Source organism: Saccostrea cucullata, unplaced genomic scaffold, assembly GCF_032062105.1.
Source record: "Saccostrea cucullata isolate Sc308-1 unplaced genomic scaffold, CSIRO_AGI_Scuc_v1 ctg3184, whole genome shotgun sequence".
NCBI lineage: Eukaryota > Metazoa > Mollusca > Bivalvia > Ostreida > Ostreidae > Saccostrea > Saccostrea cuccullata.
In genome coordinates, this window is record NW_026933853.1 from 40,471 (window position 1) to 58,033 (window position 17,563).

The 17,563-nt window shown below is 35.0% G+C and overlaps 1 protein-coding gene across 2 annotated transcripts; it reads right to left on the bottom strand.

Annotated features, from left to right (window-relative positions):
* Window positions 1-108: 108 nt before the first annotated feature.
* Window positions 109-12,523, bottom strand: LOC134239500 (uncharacterized). Of its 2 annotated transcripts, none has more exons than XM_062721677.1 (6): window positions 12,447-12,523; window positions 7,479-8,884; window positions 5,211-5,392; window positions 2,391-2,614; window positions 1,528-1,614; window positions 109-1,222 (listed from the first exon to the last, which is right to left on the bottom strand). In XM_062721677.1, the coding sequence occupies exons 2-6, from the start codon at window positions 8,584-8,586 to the stop codon at window positions 901-903; spliced, it is 1,923 nt and encodes a 640-aa protein (XP_062577661.1). In that variant the 5' UTR covers window positions 8,587-8,884; window positions 12,447-12,523; the 3' UTR covers window positions 109-900. The 2 variants fall into 2 exon arrangements, with proteins under 2 accessions (XP_062577661.1, XP_062577660.1); XM_062721676.1 differs by having other exon boundaries at window positions 7,479-8,878; window positions 12,439-12,523.
* Between the last annotated feature and the right edge of the window lie 5,040 nt (window positions 12,524-17,563).

Here is a 17,563-nt window from a genome sequence, read left to right on the forward strand (position 1 = left end):
AATTATTAAAAAAAAAAAAATTTCGTAATGTTGAAATTTTTTTGTTTCCGTCAGAGATTCTGCAATTTAATTATAAACAACGTTTTAATTAATCAAACAGGTCTTGCAGAAGAATTACACATGTACCGGTACATATATATATTTCTTTTTTTTTTTTTTAATTTCCAACTACATGGAGATTTTCAACCCTTATCTTCATAAAATATATAATAACTATAATTATAAATAAATCAAAGTTTGAATTCTCAAAATAAAAAAAAAGGAATTCTCAACATTAAGAAAAGAAATACACTAGTGGAAATGGGTATGTGAATCATGTAAACAATTTGTCTAAATGAATTGTTTATAAAAATACTGTCATGGCACAGATACATACTGCCTTCAAATATTGGTCATTCATTAGCAGATTATAGCGTAAGGATGTCAAGGAAGAAAATCAGGTCATCACTGGCCCATTACCGTAAATCTGGAAATTTTTACGTCGATTTTATTTTGCGAATTCGGGTCAAAATGCTGTTGATCGATTTTTACATTTCAAAATTTTGCGAATGATCACTGCTTTGTTTACTTTTTCTTATTGGGGATTTATTTTTAAGAAAAATATTTTTGCGAATGCAATGAACTCGCAAATTTGCTAAAAATTTATCTACAGCAAAGATTTCCAGATTTACGGTACTTGAGGGGGGGGGGGGGGGGGGGGCTTTGGGCAGTTCAGTATTAAATTCACCAGATAACCCCTAAAGAGACTGATTGTTCTTGCAAAACTTGTATTAAATTGTAATGAAAATTTATTCACTTTTTAATTTTAGCACTGATGACAATTCAAAAATTTGAAATATAAAAATTAACAGCTTTTTGAGCCTGATACGCAAAATGAAATCAAAGTAAAAATTTCTAGATTTATGGCATTAAATAATAAGAAGCCAAGCATGGTTTGTCACATCCAGGAAATTCCTTCAAGTCATCAAATCTGGCTGAAAACTTGTCATCTTTTATCACATTATTGTCATCATAGAATGCCATTCCACCAGGTCTGGACACCCACACCATAAAGTGCTGGTTGGCATGCACATAAATAGCACCCAGTCTGTATCTATTGCCCAGTACATAAATCACATTTGGTAAATGCTCCATTCTAAAGTTTAAGTGGTGTAGTTTTAGGAAAAGGCATGGTGGTGGTTCTGGAAATGTCCATCTGATTTGGTCCCCACATACAATGCAACTAAATAAATAAAGAATTAAAAAAAAAACAGGAATCAATGATTAGTTCAACTACATGAATGTTAAAAAATATTTAATCCTATCAATGAACGAGGAAACCAGTAAAGAACACATTTATTTCATCATATATATAATAAAAGCAAAATACACTACTATGACTTCAAATATATTTGAGTCAGAAATACATGCATGCAGATATAGATTTCATCTTGGTTATCAATTGCAGAATCACATTAAAAAATTTAAAGGCTTGACTGTATATGTGTACATATACTTGTCAAAATAATTTATATAATCATGCAATACCTGGCAGTGAAATGACAATCAATCCAATGCTGAAAAATCCTAATGCCATCGACAAACTCACCGGAATATTTGTGGCATTTACACCTCCTGCAATATAATTTTTGAAAAACATCAACCAAACATAACAGCACTATTATTTCACATATCACAAAATCAAATATACCAAAGGTCCATCCGCAACATTGCTCACTTCAGATCTTAGGCTAGAATAAAAACAGAAATCACTAGTTCCCTATTGAAAACCCTTAAGGGGGGTATAGTGCATGTAAATGTAAAATGTAAATGAGATAACATATATAGCATAACAATTTAGTGTGAAGTTGATGCAAAAAACCAGGCAGGCCCATGGGCTAAAATATATTGTGGAAAAGGAGGATGTCCCTTCAGGTACATGTAATTTTGAAAAATTTTATCAATTAAAACTACTTTACATATTATTTCCATGGTTATAAACATCTTTGCTACTTAGCCAAGGGTTTCTGATATGCTATTCTCCTCATAAGCCTCGTAAGTTGGGATTTTTTTCTCAAGCTGTCATTGCAGTGTCAATCGACACCGCTTGACCAATCAACAATTGTATTTTGTAAATGACGATATCTGTGTTCGTGACGTATTTTGACTCTTTACTCTCAGGAATGAAAAACGCAGATTTGCACATTAAATAACAAATGAAAAACCAATGCCTCGTCAATTATTCTTTAAAAACTTTAATGATTTAAATACATTATTTATTTCTGTTCATGATGCAATTTGTGCATACCTGTTCGAAATCATGTGCTGAAAAGAATCCCGTCTTTCAACAGCACCATATGCCAAGGGATTATGAGGAGAGTAGCGAATATGGGTTATAAAGTGTTGCTTACCCAATAAAAATCTGTTCTTTCTTGTTCACTCTTTCCACTGTGCAACTGCATTTTCCTTTAACTATAATTTTTCCTTTCATCAGTTCACATACAAAATTTATCAATTCAAAGTGAAACTGTTCAATGTTTGTTTCACTTGCTGATATCAGTTCTGTATGTATAAGAATCTCCCTCATTCCTCTGGCAGAATTTCTCCTCCCTTTCCTCAGCATATTTAAAATGGCCTAAATTTAATAACACATAAATATTAGGAATAAATATGCAGAATAAAGTTACGTTGTAGCTCTACAAAGCTGAATATGACTCAAATAAAACTCATCTTATAAAACTGTATGAAAAAAGTACATGAATTTTACTTAAAGTTCAAGTGAGAACTTAATGTCACTTTATTTGAAATTGTGTTCATTTCACATAACTTCTAAATAAATAATTGACTTTTATTATACTAATTTTTTTTGTTTCTTTTCTTTTTTTTTGTGGGGGGGGGGGGGGGGGGTTTACACTGAATGCACCTCAAACAATACACCCAAAGGCAACAATGCTCACCTGTATCACTATGGCCTAGCTGTTCTTTATCAGCAGATTTTTCTAAATATTTTAAATTTTAAAAACTTAGATTGTCTTTATAGCACCTCCCTACCTCAGGGTAATGACTTGAACAAAGTAATTGAGGGAAACTGCATCCCATGTTTAAAGAAAATGAAGAGGGTGGAAAGCCTGGGCAAAATATGCAAATGATAAAAGAAAAAATAATCTGTAAACTGCATGTGTGCAATATATATCTGACCTTGACCTTTTGACTTATTTGGTTTTAATTGTTAATCAATAATCCATAGTAGGAAAGTGTACTTTATCTTCTTACTATATGTAGTAAATGGGATGGAAGAATTAACTTGGGAATGAATAGAAATATGATGAAAATAAGTAATATTAAAAAAACATATATATCATTATATGTACATTAATATGTAGTAAGTAGAAATGAGAATAATCAATCATTTAATAAATAAAGAATTTTTGTCATTATGTTATAGAAATAGGGAAAAAAACCTCCCTTATCTACTTTATCATCAGTAAAACAATTAAAAAAATAGCCTCCCTCCCTCATCTTTTTTCAGAAAAAAGATAAGCCCCAGGGAACGTTAGAAATTTATGTAAACTTAAGAACATCATACACCTTTGTATTTTCTTATTAAACTTTCATTTTGGGGGGAGTCAGAACCTTCTTTTCAACAAATGTAAATCCCTTGCACCATGATGCTCCTTTTTAGCAAGTTGGGTTGATGGTTTTCTGGGTTTAGAGAACAAATGGCAAATGGGAAATGTCAACACATGTAAGATATATCAGGATAATAGATAAACAACAAACTGAGAATATTAAAATGTTAATCAGAATAAAAAAAATAATTTAGCCCTTGGGTCAGTTAAGCAATAAATCACATGAATTTCTTGTAAATAATTAGAAAACTGGCTGCATGGAAACAGGAATTAATCCTGCCTGAAAATAAAAACATCTTTAAAACAAGAGGCCCAAGGGCCACATCGCTCACCTGAGCACATATACTAGGAAAAAGCACATATCAGATCAAAACGGAAAGTTTACTGGGGGGGGGGGCTTGAATTTTAACCCTCCTGGGTGTCATGATTTGAACAATGTACAATCTACACTACCTGAGGATGATTCCATATAAATAGAAAAATATCACTAATCATGGCTTTGAAGTACTTGAAAAGATTTTGAAAGGTTTCCCTATATATCCTTGTGTACAACTTTGGTCAGCCATTTTGGGCCCAAAACTAGCCCCAGAGGTCATGATTTGAACAAGCTTGAATCTTCACTAACTGAAGATGATTCCACATAAGTTTTGTCTTTCCTGGCCCAAAGGTTCTTGAGAAGAAGATTTTTTTTAAAAAAATTTCTATACATTCCTATGCAAAACTTTGGTCAGCCATTTTGGCCCCACCCTAGCCCCAGAGGTCATGATTTGAACAAACTTGAATCTACACTACCTGAGGATAATTTCATTTAAGTTTCATATTTCCTTTCTCAATGATTCTTAAGAAGAAGATTTTTTAAAAAGATTTTTCTTAAATATTCCTATGTAAAACTTTGGTTGGCCATTTTGGCCCCACCCTAGCCCCAGGGGTCATGATTTGAACAAACTTGAATCTACACTACCTGAGGATGATTCTTCCTGAGTTTCATTTTTCCTGGCCCAGTGGTTCTTGAGAAGAAGATTTTTAAAGATTTTTCCTATATATTCCTATGTAAAACTTTGGTCGGCCATTTTGGCCCCACCCTAGCCCCGGGGGTCATGATTTGAACAAACTTGAATCTACACTACCTGAGGATGATTCCACATGAGTTTCATCTTTCCTGGCCCAGTGGTTCTTAAGAAGAAGATTTTTAAAGAATTTTCCTATATATTCCCATGTAAAACTTTGGTCGGCCATTTTAGCCCCACCCTAGCCCCGGGGGTCATGATTTGAACAAACTTGAATCTACACTACCTGAGGATGATTCCACACGAGTTTCACTTCATAATTATCTCCCCTTGGAAGAGGGCGTGGCCCTTCATTTGAACAATCTTGAATCCCCTTCACCCAGGGATACTTTGTGTATGTTTGGTTGAAATTGGCCCAGTGGTTCTTGAGAAGAAGATGAAAATGTGAAAAGTTTACGACAACGACAACGACGCCAACAACGCCAACGCCAACGACAACGACAGACGACGGACAAATTTTGATCAGAAAAGCTCACTTGAGCCTTCGGCTCAGGTGAGCTAAAAATAAATAATATTAATAAAACTTCTGTTTTACCATGAATGGATTATCAGAACCATCTCCTGTACTGTAGTTTTGATATGCATCAAATATGGCTGGGAACTGTTCCAACATACTTTTTTGATCAACAAAAAATGTGTTCAAACCACAGACTCCATTGGAGGTGATAATCCTTCCAAGTTCATCTTTATATTTCCTTTTGTTGCAGGATGGTAAACCTTGTAAAAAAATTATATTAGATAGAATTCTTGCTGGTTTTTAGTCAATAGATGCATGATTTAGCCACCTAAGAAATACTAATTTACTTGAACAAACAGCAGTTACTACATGTATGTTATTATATGACTTATTTAATTAAACATAATTATTGATACAAACTCATTGAGTAAATCACAGGCCTTACTTAACCCTTTATTTGTACAGGGTCCTCTACCCTTTCTTGTTGGAATTTTTAAACTTAAAATTTAAACAAGAGGCCCAGGCCTGAGGGGCCACATCACTCACCTGAGCACATAGGCTAGGAAAGAGCACAAATCAGATTAGAATAGAAAAGTTTACTGAGGGGATGGTGGTGGGGTGGGGAGGGTGGGGGCTTGAATTTTAATACTATTTGAGAATGCCTTCATATCAATACAGCATATAACTTTGCTGTTCTTGAGAAAGATTTTTAAAGATTTTATTATCATTTTGTTTGTATATATATATATATTACTTTGTAATAATTTGAATTTGATTCCCCATCCTTTCCCTCCCAACCCAAAGGTTCATGATTTGAACAAATTTAAATTTTCAATACATGAAGATGCTTACAGGTCAATATGACTGAAGCATAACTTTTCTGTTCTTTGGATTTTTCCCTTTATTTTCCTTTGTAAAACTTTGATCCACCAATGAGACCCCACTCTACCCTCGGGGGTTATGATTTTAACAAATTTAATTCTACACTACCTGAGGATGCTTCCATATAAATATCACTATAATCATGGCTTTGCTATTCTTGAGAAGAAGATTTTTGACAATATATTTCAATGTAAAACTTGGATCCCCCATTGTGGCCCCACCCTACCCCTGGGGGGTATGCTTTAAACAAACTAGAATCTACACTACCTGAAGATGATTCCATATAAATATCATATACATGTATATATCGGTAATAATGGCTTTACAGTACTTGAGAAGATTTTAAAAGATTTCCCAATATATATCCCTATGTAAAATTTGGATCGGCCATTGTGGCCCCACCCTACCCCTGGGGGTCATGATTTGTACTTGAATCTACACTACATGAGGATGATTCAACATGAGTTTCATTTTTCCTAACCCAATGGTTCTTGAGAAGAAGATTTTAAAAGACTTTTCTTACATATTCCTATGTAAAACTTTGATCAGCCATTGTGGCCCCACCCTACCCCCTAGGGTCATGATTTGAACAAACTAAAATCTACACTACCTGAGGATGATTTCTGCAATTAATTTTTCACCACTTCATAATTATCTCCCCTTGGAAGAGGGAGTGAATTTTTGTTCGGTTGAATTGGCCCAGTGCTTCTTGAGAAGATGAAAATGTGAAAAGTTTACATGTACATTGTAACAACAACAACAACAAGGACAGACAATAGACAAATTTTGATCAGAAAAGTTCACAAGTATATTGAGGTCTTAGCAAAACAAAATGAGAAAATAGCATGATTAGAATAAACATAACCAATTTTATAATTTTGAAATTGAATTTCTTAATCTTTTTTTCCAAATATCAAGCACATAGCATTGAAGTGTTGGGTGGAGGGGTAAGGGAAGGGGTAGGGAAATGACAGCAAAAAATTTTTCCTTCCTCCAAATTCACATTTGGGGTAACAAGGGATTTGACTATATCAAAAAAGATTGGGAGGGGGCTAGTAGCCTATCTTTTAAAGAGCAATGTCATGCTAATACATACTAGTATGTAAATTACAATTTCATGTATATATACCTCTCCAATACTTTGTGCCATAATGATATGTTCACCTGAATAAAAATTGGGTGCAGGTAAAATACTTTTTCATAACTAATTTAGTATCTGTATCAATTTAGAAGTTTCTAACTTTTTTTGCTTAATGTAGAAAAATGAAGATAATTAGATAAATAAAAAAGGTTCTGGTGCAATACAGTTCACCAATAAATTCTATCAAATTTCATTTGTTATAAATATTATTATCATGATTATTATTATGTACTCCATGCAATCATGGGTCATAGTGCCCTTTCTACTCCACAGTAATCATGTGTTAACATTCATGTTAAATTTTATCAAAAGTAAGAGCAAACCTTCAGATATTTCTAGACTATTGGCTGGATCCTGGTATATTGGAATATTGTCATCTATAATCAGACACCACTCCTCATGCAATATCTTCTGCAACTTGGCATTGCAATCAAGTGTATTTTCAAGTTGCTCCTGAGTGTAACTCTTGTCACAGGCAAAACATTTAATTTTGCGTTCGGCTTTGTTAAAATAAAAACCATGTTTGGCTAATAGCACGCTTGATATCTTTTGAGATGAGAAACTAGAAAGAGAATAGACTCTTAGCCATTCAATCCTCATATTCTCTGGCACATCCTGCATATACATCCAAAGTAATGGATATACATGAATTGTTGATAGGTTTTTGAATGAGATAAGTTTCTTTACGGATCTTGCTGATTTTAGGATTGAAGCAAGAAGTCTCTTACTTCTATCACAATTTTTTTGTTTAAAAAATCTTGTTATTTCTGTCATTATTGTTTTAAACAGAGTATTACACTTAAGTTTTTTGCTGATGGCTTTACTATCTTCTGGTTTCAGAAGTTGCAAGACTTTTCCACAGGCATCTTTTTGATTTGTTGTTGTTTGTTTCGCTTCTAAAATTTCTTCAATCGGAATTTCATTATTATTAGATGAAATTTGCACTTGGAGTGAAAGATTGCTACTATTTTCAATGTCATCTGTGACAGTTGAAAATTGTTCTTCATTTCCTATCAATGTGTTGTCCAAGGAATCTGATGCAGCCTCACTCTGAGAATAGAATCCAGAATCTGTAGGCAAGGTAACATTGTCTGGGAGCCTGTCTCGTTTTACAACGGGCTCATTTAGCTCTTTTATATTCTGCAATACTAAGTCATTTTCTATTTCCCCCTTGTACAGGTGAGGGGCATCCTTTAAAGTCACTGGTTGATCAGTTTTCTTGTCTTCTACATTCTCTTCAATATGTCTTTCTAAGCTCTTTTCATTTCTTGTTCGATGACAAGTGTTTGTGAAGTCTCTGTCTTCATCCTCAAAAACAGAGAATGTCCAATCAACAGTTCCTTTTACTGTCAACTCTCCAGAATTCACTGTAGCACTTGATTCTGCCATTTCTTTAACCGGAAGTTGCATGCAGTCACAATAATATTTCATATACACATACCACTTGATGTCTTTTCAATTTGTTCTTAATTACAGTCATCTTAATTATTTAGATCAGTTGTGCAGTTTGAATCAAAAATTCAATTATTTGACATATATAATCACTAACAGCATACACAAAATTGAAAATGAACATCTTTAAATCTGAAGACAGCGTCTTGACGTTTCGTTGGGAGTACATGTATCACATACTCCATTGTCCATTCTATGGTGCAGTAAGCATTATGATTCTGTAGCTTACTGTTTTTAAAGACTGTTTTAGGACGCTTCTGTAAGATATTGTCTTTACCTACAAAATAAAGAGCAAAAACATATAAAAAATTTAACCATGATTAAACATAGGTAATCAGAGATTACAGAGCCTACCTCAACGAATGTTGTCTTTAAGTAAGGCAAAGTCACACAATTACCGAACAAAAAGTGTACATCCAAAAATGCAAAATTTATGTAATTTTGATCTGATACTTTGGAATAGACCTATATAAAAACTTCGAACTAGTTCTTCATCACAAAAATGTGATCAAAATCTAGCATCTGAAGCAAGTTTAAGAGTTTTCATCCCTTGATGCATCATTTGGACAAGTTTGGTTCATTTAAGCCTTATAGTTTCTTGGTGACAGACAGGCACCCATAACTTTTACCTGGTCCATTATCTGGAAAATGTATGTCGAATTCAGCATCCGGAGCAAGTCCATTAGTATGCATCCTAAGATGTATCATCCATGCGAGTTTGTACAACATAGGGCTAATAGTTACTTAGAAATGAAACCTGCATAAAAATTTAACCTCTTCACTCATCCAGAAAAAAAATGCAGGTCAGATTCAGCATCCGAAGCCAGCTTGGTAGAATGCAACCTTAGATGTATCATCCATGCAAGTTTGGTCATTAAAGAGCTTATAGTTACTTGGAAATGAATCCTGCATCAAAAACTTTAACCTGTTCACTCATCCAGAATGTAAGTCAGATTCAGCATCAAAGCAAGTCTGGTAGCATGCATCCTAAGACGTACCATCCATGCAAGTTTCGTCATTATAGGGCTCATTGTAACTTGGAAATGAACCCTGTACCAAAACCTTTAACCTGTTCACTCAACCGGAAAATGTAGCTCAGATTCAGAATCCAGAGCAAGTCTGGTAATGTGCATCCTTAGATGTATCATCCATGCAAGTTTGGTCAACATAGGGCTTATAGTTACTTGGAAATGAGACCTGCACCAAAAACATTAACCTGTTCACTCAACCTGAAAATGTAGGTCAGATTCAGCATCCAAAGCAAGCCTGGTAATGTGCATCCTTAGATGTATCATCCATGCAAGTTTGGTCAACATAGGGCTTATAGTTACTTGGAAATGAGACCTGCACCAAAAACATGAACCTGTTCACTCATCCTGAAAATGTAGGTCAGATTCAGCATCCGAAGCAAGCCTGGTAATGTGCATCCTAAGATGTACAATCCGTGCAAGTTTGGTCAACATAGGGCTTATAGTTCCTTGGAAATGAGACCCACACCAAAAACTGCACCAAAAATGTTAACCTGCTCCAAAAACATTAACCTGGTCATTCCTTTGCTGAAATTGCAGCATCTGAAACTTTGTCTGGTACAAAGAAACACAGTAGAAGCATCTTCCATGCATGTCTTATCAATATAGTACTTAGAAGTACTTAAAAGAAACTGCTCCAAAAAACTTAACCTTAACCTGGGATGCCGACGCCGAGGGTATTACATAAGCTCCCCCAACTTCGTTGAGGTGAGCTAAAAATCAATGAAAATCCAATATCAAGTGGTTGAAATCTCTAAACAAGAAGACTACATGTATGGTCCACCATGCACACCTGAGTAACTTAGGCCCTGCTGTTTGTCACCAGATTTCACTCCCTTCAATACCTATTGTGGTCCCAACCCTTCTGAGTCATGGTTTGAACATTTTATAATCTACACTACTCCAGAACCTTTTAAAATAAGTTTCAGCTTTTCTTGGCCAGTAGCTCTTGAGAAAAAGATTTTCCTATATTTTAATTTCAATGTAACACTTGGATTCCCTATTGTGGCCCCACAAAAACCTAGAGGTCATAATTTGAATAATTTAGTTCTACACAACACCAGGGTGTTTCCACATAAGTTTCAGACTTTCTTGCCCATTTTTACTATTTATATATATTTCAATGTAAAACTTGGATTCACTATTTTGGTCCTACCTTATCCCAGACAGCCGGTGGGGCATCATGATTTGAGCAATTTAGAATCTACACCATACCAGAATATTTCCACATAAATTCAAGCTTTTCTGGCCCAGTATTTTTGTAGACGACAAACGTAAGCATTTGTGTGGCAAAAGCTTTTAGCCTTTTAAATAAGACAAGACATCTAGTTATTAAAATATTAAGGACATGACAAATTAGTGATATACGAACAAGTATATAACAAGTGGTGAGCTAAAAATGGTATATAGTATAATATGGAATCCCCTATTATATATTCCGATATATGATTCTGATTCCAATAATATATTCTATTATATATTTTGAGGTTTACTAAATGGATGCTAATAAGACTTCATGCAATTTTCCGTGATTTTTGTTCCTAGCTATGAAAGTACACATATAATGATGACATAGAATTTTAAACGCCATCTAGCGTCAATTAAGTGAATGACTGTTGGTTTTGCATCAGAGTCTGTTGATTTTGAAAACGATTCTGTTGATTTTGTTGTTCGGTTTGTTTTTAAAATTAGTTGATAGTTTTGCATTAACATCTTTTTTACTCTTTCCGCCGCCCATAGGCGGCCTTTCATCCTTAATTTTTATTAAGCTGCTCATCATTAGTCTACTGATTAAGTCTATAAGCAGACATTAATTATGTGTAAACCCAATCGGGGCGGATCCACTCAACGCGAACAAGTAAAAGGGGCGAAACCACTCAGAGTGAACAAAGAATGGGGGCGAAACCACCCACATTCAAACTTGATATTCGTATATCTTAGACTGGTATTGCCTGTCTTTACCGTACGCAGGAAAAGACAGGTGATCACCGCCATTAAAGCCAGGGATTCCTGGCTTGAGTGACGCGCCATCTATCGCCGCTGCTCTACGATACAGCATGGGAAATAATCACACAATAAAGCGATCTCCTGACTCAGTGGGTGAGCTTTAAACCGATTTATGTTTCCTGCGGTAATCAAATATGTCAATTCTAATAAACAAAACTAGTTTGCAGAGTTGTTGCAGTTCTATTTTATCCAATTAATGTATGCCATGTAATGTGATAGGGGCTTGCTGATCTGTTATATCACTTTTTTCCGTAGCCCGTCGGTAAAACAACCACGGTATCGTTATTCAAAGCACTTTTAATACTTCTTCCTTGCAAAGGCTTTAGAAAATTTAATGTTGAATATCTTTCACAATTTATTTCTGCCAATGCAATTTTCGTAAGCAAGGAAAATTCATCCATAATGTTGCACTCTATGATCTGTTTTGGTTTCCCCGAGGTATTTAAATTCTACGTCAGCGAGAGTTTTTATCAGCCAATGAGAGCGGCCGGTAGTGCATTTAATGATCACCTGTCTATATATATCGGATATCAGACAGGCAGGCCACTCTACGAATATCTAGGCCCTGATTAGGCTGATATTCCATTATAATTTAGAATGTAAAACTTTTTTGGCCCAGCCTTCATTTCTAATCGAAGCACATGCATGAATAAAGCCAAATGCTATTTTAAAAATCGCCTCCGATGGAGCATTTGACAGAAGCTTTTCATGTCCAAAATTTGTAAACACGTGCCATAACGATTTCCATGTTTCGGGGGAGAAAATGATCAGATGGCTAATCCTGCTCAATTTTCACCGACTTACCAAGAGATCAACCTGGACTTCGTCGTCAGCTTCTTTGTTTACACCACGATTACTTTTAAAGTCGATATTTTCCCCATTTTTTGAACAGATCTTGCTGCCTACTGTTCGCCATGGCGTTCCTGTTGATTGTCACACAAGCCTGTACGCATGCGTGATATTCTTCCCGCCATTTAAGAGGATGATTTCAACGCAGTGTTTATATATTTAAACAATAAAATACTTTATTTGTTTGTCATTACTGGAATTAACGGAAACAGCTGTTGCAGAAAAAATACATAACCCGCGTAAATTTTTTCTGCAATAGCTGCGACCGTTAATTCCAGTAATAACAAACAAAGAAACTTAAGACATTTTATTGTTTATATTTATATCTCTTTAAATAATCATTTAAACATGTTAAAGTAGGATTAAAAAGATTAATTATTGTATTAATGATGCGAACGTCTTTATACGTTTCATTGATGGAACAGCCACTGATCAAGAAATTAGTACATGCGACATGCCGACTGTAGTTCATGCGCAGTGATTAACGCAATGGGTTTTCTTATGAAATAAAGAAGAAAATATTCAGTGGATGTAAATATATTTTAGCTACGCTTCATATGATTCGAGGAACTCCGAGTGGTGGCAAATGACGTCATATTTGTTATATGTAGTACAGTGACATACTTTTTTTTTATAATTTGCTTGAACAGTGCGACATTTATTAACTCTGGACACAACCTTTCGGAAAGCGAGATTCCTAGTTCTCGTACATACGAAAACTAAGCTACATTTGAGTAGAAAAACTTTTTTTATTTTTATAATGTAGGCAGTATTTATAACCTAAAATGACTCCAGTGTAAATGCCATGTTTGGGGGAAATCTATCGTTCAAGTATTTTTTAAGGGACCTTCTCAAAGTATCGATACATTTACTATAGAATAAAAGAGGAAAGTGCCTATTTTAACAAGTTTTAAAGCAAACATACAGATTTTGTTTTTTCCGCAAAAACTTTACCTTGCCTATAACTTTTGACTGGGTGGGTTTATGGCTTTCATATTTCACAGGTGTATTCCTTGCGACAAGACCTTTCTTTGGGTACCACCAATTTGACCTCTTGGCCTTGGAGTTTGACACACTTTCACAGTAAAATTTCAAACTTTAACTTTGGGCATAACTTTTGAACTCCACCAAATTTGACCTCTTGACCTTGATTTTGGAGTTTGACATACTTTTACGGTAAAATTTCAAACTTCTATTTTGGGCTTAACTTTTGAACGGTGCTAGGACTTTCATAAATCATATATGTTTTATTTGAGAAGACCTTCCATTGGATACCAACAACTTTCACCTTTTGACCTTGACCTGGGAGATTGACCTATTATGGCCATAACTTTTGAACGATAAGGGTTAGGGCTTTCATATTTTAAATATGTTATCTTTATGAAAAGACCTTTCATTAGATACCAACAAATTTGACACTTTGACTTAGAAGTCTGGTCTACTTTTAAAATCTTTTACCTTGGCAATAACTTTTGAACGGTTGGCGGTAGGACTTTTTTTACTTCACATATGTATTTTTTGTGACAAAACCTTCCATTGGATACCAAGAAACTCTGACCTTTTGGTATTGGCATTGGAGATTGACATACTTTTTAAAAACTTTAACCTTGGTAATTACTTTTGAACGGATAGGGCTAGGGCTTTCATACATCCAATATATAATCTTTGTGACAAGGCCTTTCTTTAAAAACCAACAATCTTGACCCTTTGACTTTGACCTTAGAGTTTGACCTACCTCTTAAAAAAGTTAACCTTAACCATAACTTTTAAACAGGTGGTGCTAGGGTTTTCACATTTGTACTTCTTGTGAGAAGTTCTTACTTTTGGTATGAACATGTTTAATTTGCATTTGAGAAAATTTAACTTTCGCTATGTTGTCATACGGGGGCATCAGTATTTCACAAACACGTCTCTTTTTTATTTCGAGTTCACATAGATTTGTTGATATCGAAGTTAAGGCCATTAGAATAGACTTCTTTTATTTAAAAGTTCTTGAATAAATTTCACGATATAAACATGATCAATACAAAAACAGAATTGCTAATAACGAGGCACCATTGTACCTGATCCCAACAAAGTTGGAAGGCCTTGTCTCCAAAGATTTCATAGATCTTGTCAATGAGAAGCTCAAGCATTTGATATCGACCTCGGAGTATTGTGTAGCGAATCAGAACGTTTTAAAGGCTAAACTTTCAGAATACCAATGAAAACGTTTCAAAATTTATGCGAGCAGCAGCTGTATAGGATGTCAAAATATTTTAATGAATTAATCATGAGCAATGATTGTGTAAGCTGTAAATTAAAAAGTCCTATGATGACATTATTTCTGGTAAAATTTTGCAATTAAAAAAAGTTGTTTGATTTTTAGCCGGGCTTATTGCTCAAAGAGCAATTGCCGGCTTATGTGATCCTGTTCAAGGCAGGATGTTGACCCCATAGTCGCCATTTTAAAGTTACGTGCAAAAATATAGTTCTTACTCTCAACCGCTTTTGAGATGATACAAACGCTATATAAAGCAACAAAAATAAAACGAAGTTTTATCTAAATAAATAAACATATTCAGTACCTTTGAAAACTTCAGTCTTAAGTCAAAGAACATACTTCATTGTTGTAAGGAGTTTTGATAATCAGTGTTACATGAATCTTAGTTCCCTACAGTTACGAAGAAAAGCAGGAGAGGGAACCAGACTGGCCTGTTTATTTTCAGTTGCGGTACCAGATTAATTCTGATTCTGACAAAATCGGACCGTGGTATTAGGATAGAAACTCACTGTCAGTGTCTTATCATTTATATTGATAGATTTAAAATGATTTTTTCATCAGAATTTTAAATCTGATATTTTTTTTATCTGTTAATACAACATAAACGTATTATTCATGCAAGAAATTCATTATGATTCTACTCTGTAAATGAGCCCGGCTCTCTGTACTTCTGAGAACTTTGATTCTTTTAGTTTCCGCGTCTGATTAACAAACACTTCTCAATTTAATACGAGGGGCGTTCAATAAATAATGTCATCAGCTCGATAACATACAAAATAGAAATCATATACCATTAGGATTGAATATTTAATGAGTTGATAACAGTTTATTTGACGATTTTTCATCACACAGTTCCATTATGAGAAGCTGGAAAACAAGTGCTATTCGAGACACTGCATTAAAAAAGAATAGTCAAGAATCAGTAAACTAGTTTATTTAACAAATGAATGGTTTGTCATTGTGAGCATGAAGATAATAGAATTTTAAAAAATGCTTTGCATTTACGAAATGGACGGAAAATGGTCTTTGTGCCTTTCCGATCGCCATAAGAGTTTCCTGTTTTTTCAAGCGTTAAATTCCTGTAGTATTCGTAGTAACCCGTAATGCAATTCTCATTCAGCTGATTTGTCAGTTAAAGTCATTTTGGTGCCTCATTTGCTAATCTGACACCAAAAAATAAAGACCCAGTTCCCATGCAAAAATTTGTATAAAAAGAAATTCATATTCATGACTGCAGAAAATTGTATCATAAAGAATACTTATTTAAGTTTGAAGGAATTCAAGAGAGATCGATTGAAGTACATTTCTACAGATATTAGGGCGTTGAAAACTGAAACGCAACATTACTTTTCTGTTTAGTTTCCACGTGCTAGTCACTTCCTAGCCACATTTCCGTGAATAATTTACCCTATCTCGCTGTAGTCTCGCTAACTTACGCCAGAGCCACTGCCAGAGCTAATCTGAACTCCTCGGGTTTTATAATTTGCAGAAAACCGAAAAATAAAACGTTCCGAACACATTAGTAGGGGTGGTAATGTTGGTGTCTCATTCGCTAATGTAACGCAAAAATATAGTCCCGGTTCCCATGCAAAAATATTTGTCAAAAAAAAAAATAATAATTCATGACAGCAGAAAATTGTATCATAGAGAATACTTATTTAAGTTTGAATGAATTCAAGAAAGATCGATTAAAGTACATTTCTACAGATATTATAGGGTGGTGAAAACTGAAACGCAACATAATTTTTCTGTTTACCATGTCTCCACGTGCTGGTCACTTCCTAGCCACATTTCCGTGAATAATTTATACCCTATCTTGCTGTGTTCTCGCTAACTCTCGCCAGAGCTACTGCCAGAGCTGTTTTTATAATTTTCTGAACACCGAAAAATAAAAGGTTCCGATCACATTAGTAGGAGTGAATGAGATACACTTGACAAAACAGCAAAAGCCTGAAAAGAGCAAATTAAAGAAAATTTGTAAGAGCACAAAAACAGTTTTACTGGTATATGCTATATTTAGGTCACCTGAGTCACTCAGGTGACCTACAATGTATTGCTATCCGTTTTCGTCCGGCGTGGTGCGTCGTCTATCGTGAGTAGTATAAACCGTCTAGATGGCTGGGTCAACTGAGTGCACTTTTGGGGCTGAGGGGGGATAGCTGGGTCAACTGAGTGCACTTTTAGGGTTGGGGGATAGCTGGGTCAAGCGAGTGCAGCCCCTGGGGGGATAGCTGGGTCAAGCTAGTTCAGCCCCTGGGGGATAGGTGGGTCAAGAGAGTGCAGATTAGGGGGGTCTGTGGGGGATAGCTAGGTCAACTCAGTACAACCCTAACCCTAACCCTAGGGGGGACTAGGTGGGCTAGTACATAGTCCCTATATGTCCTATACGGGGTGTTTACACTGTGTTTACATTTTACTATATACGCTGCTACTACGATTCACAACGCTGCTACTACGATTTTGGCAGCGAGTCAAAAGAATGTGATTATGACGTCACGCTTCACAGTCTAGACAGTCTAGCCTAACCAGTTCAAACTGGATTTTCTGAAAACAATAACAAAAGACAGATGATAACAAGGCAATTTTATTCAGAATTCAGAAATCTATTCTCCAAATGTTGTTTTTCGTGTCAGCAATAAAGGGAATGCGACAATATATATACACTGTATAAGTCTCTGGAAGAATTCCTTGTTTCTTTCTATGTTCGAATTCACGAAAACAGCTTTCAATCTGGTTTTTCCATCCACTTTCCTTACAATAACAACTGAGCACCCATTTGTATCTTTGATAAAATAAATAACCATTTTTT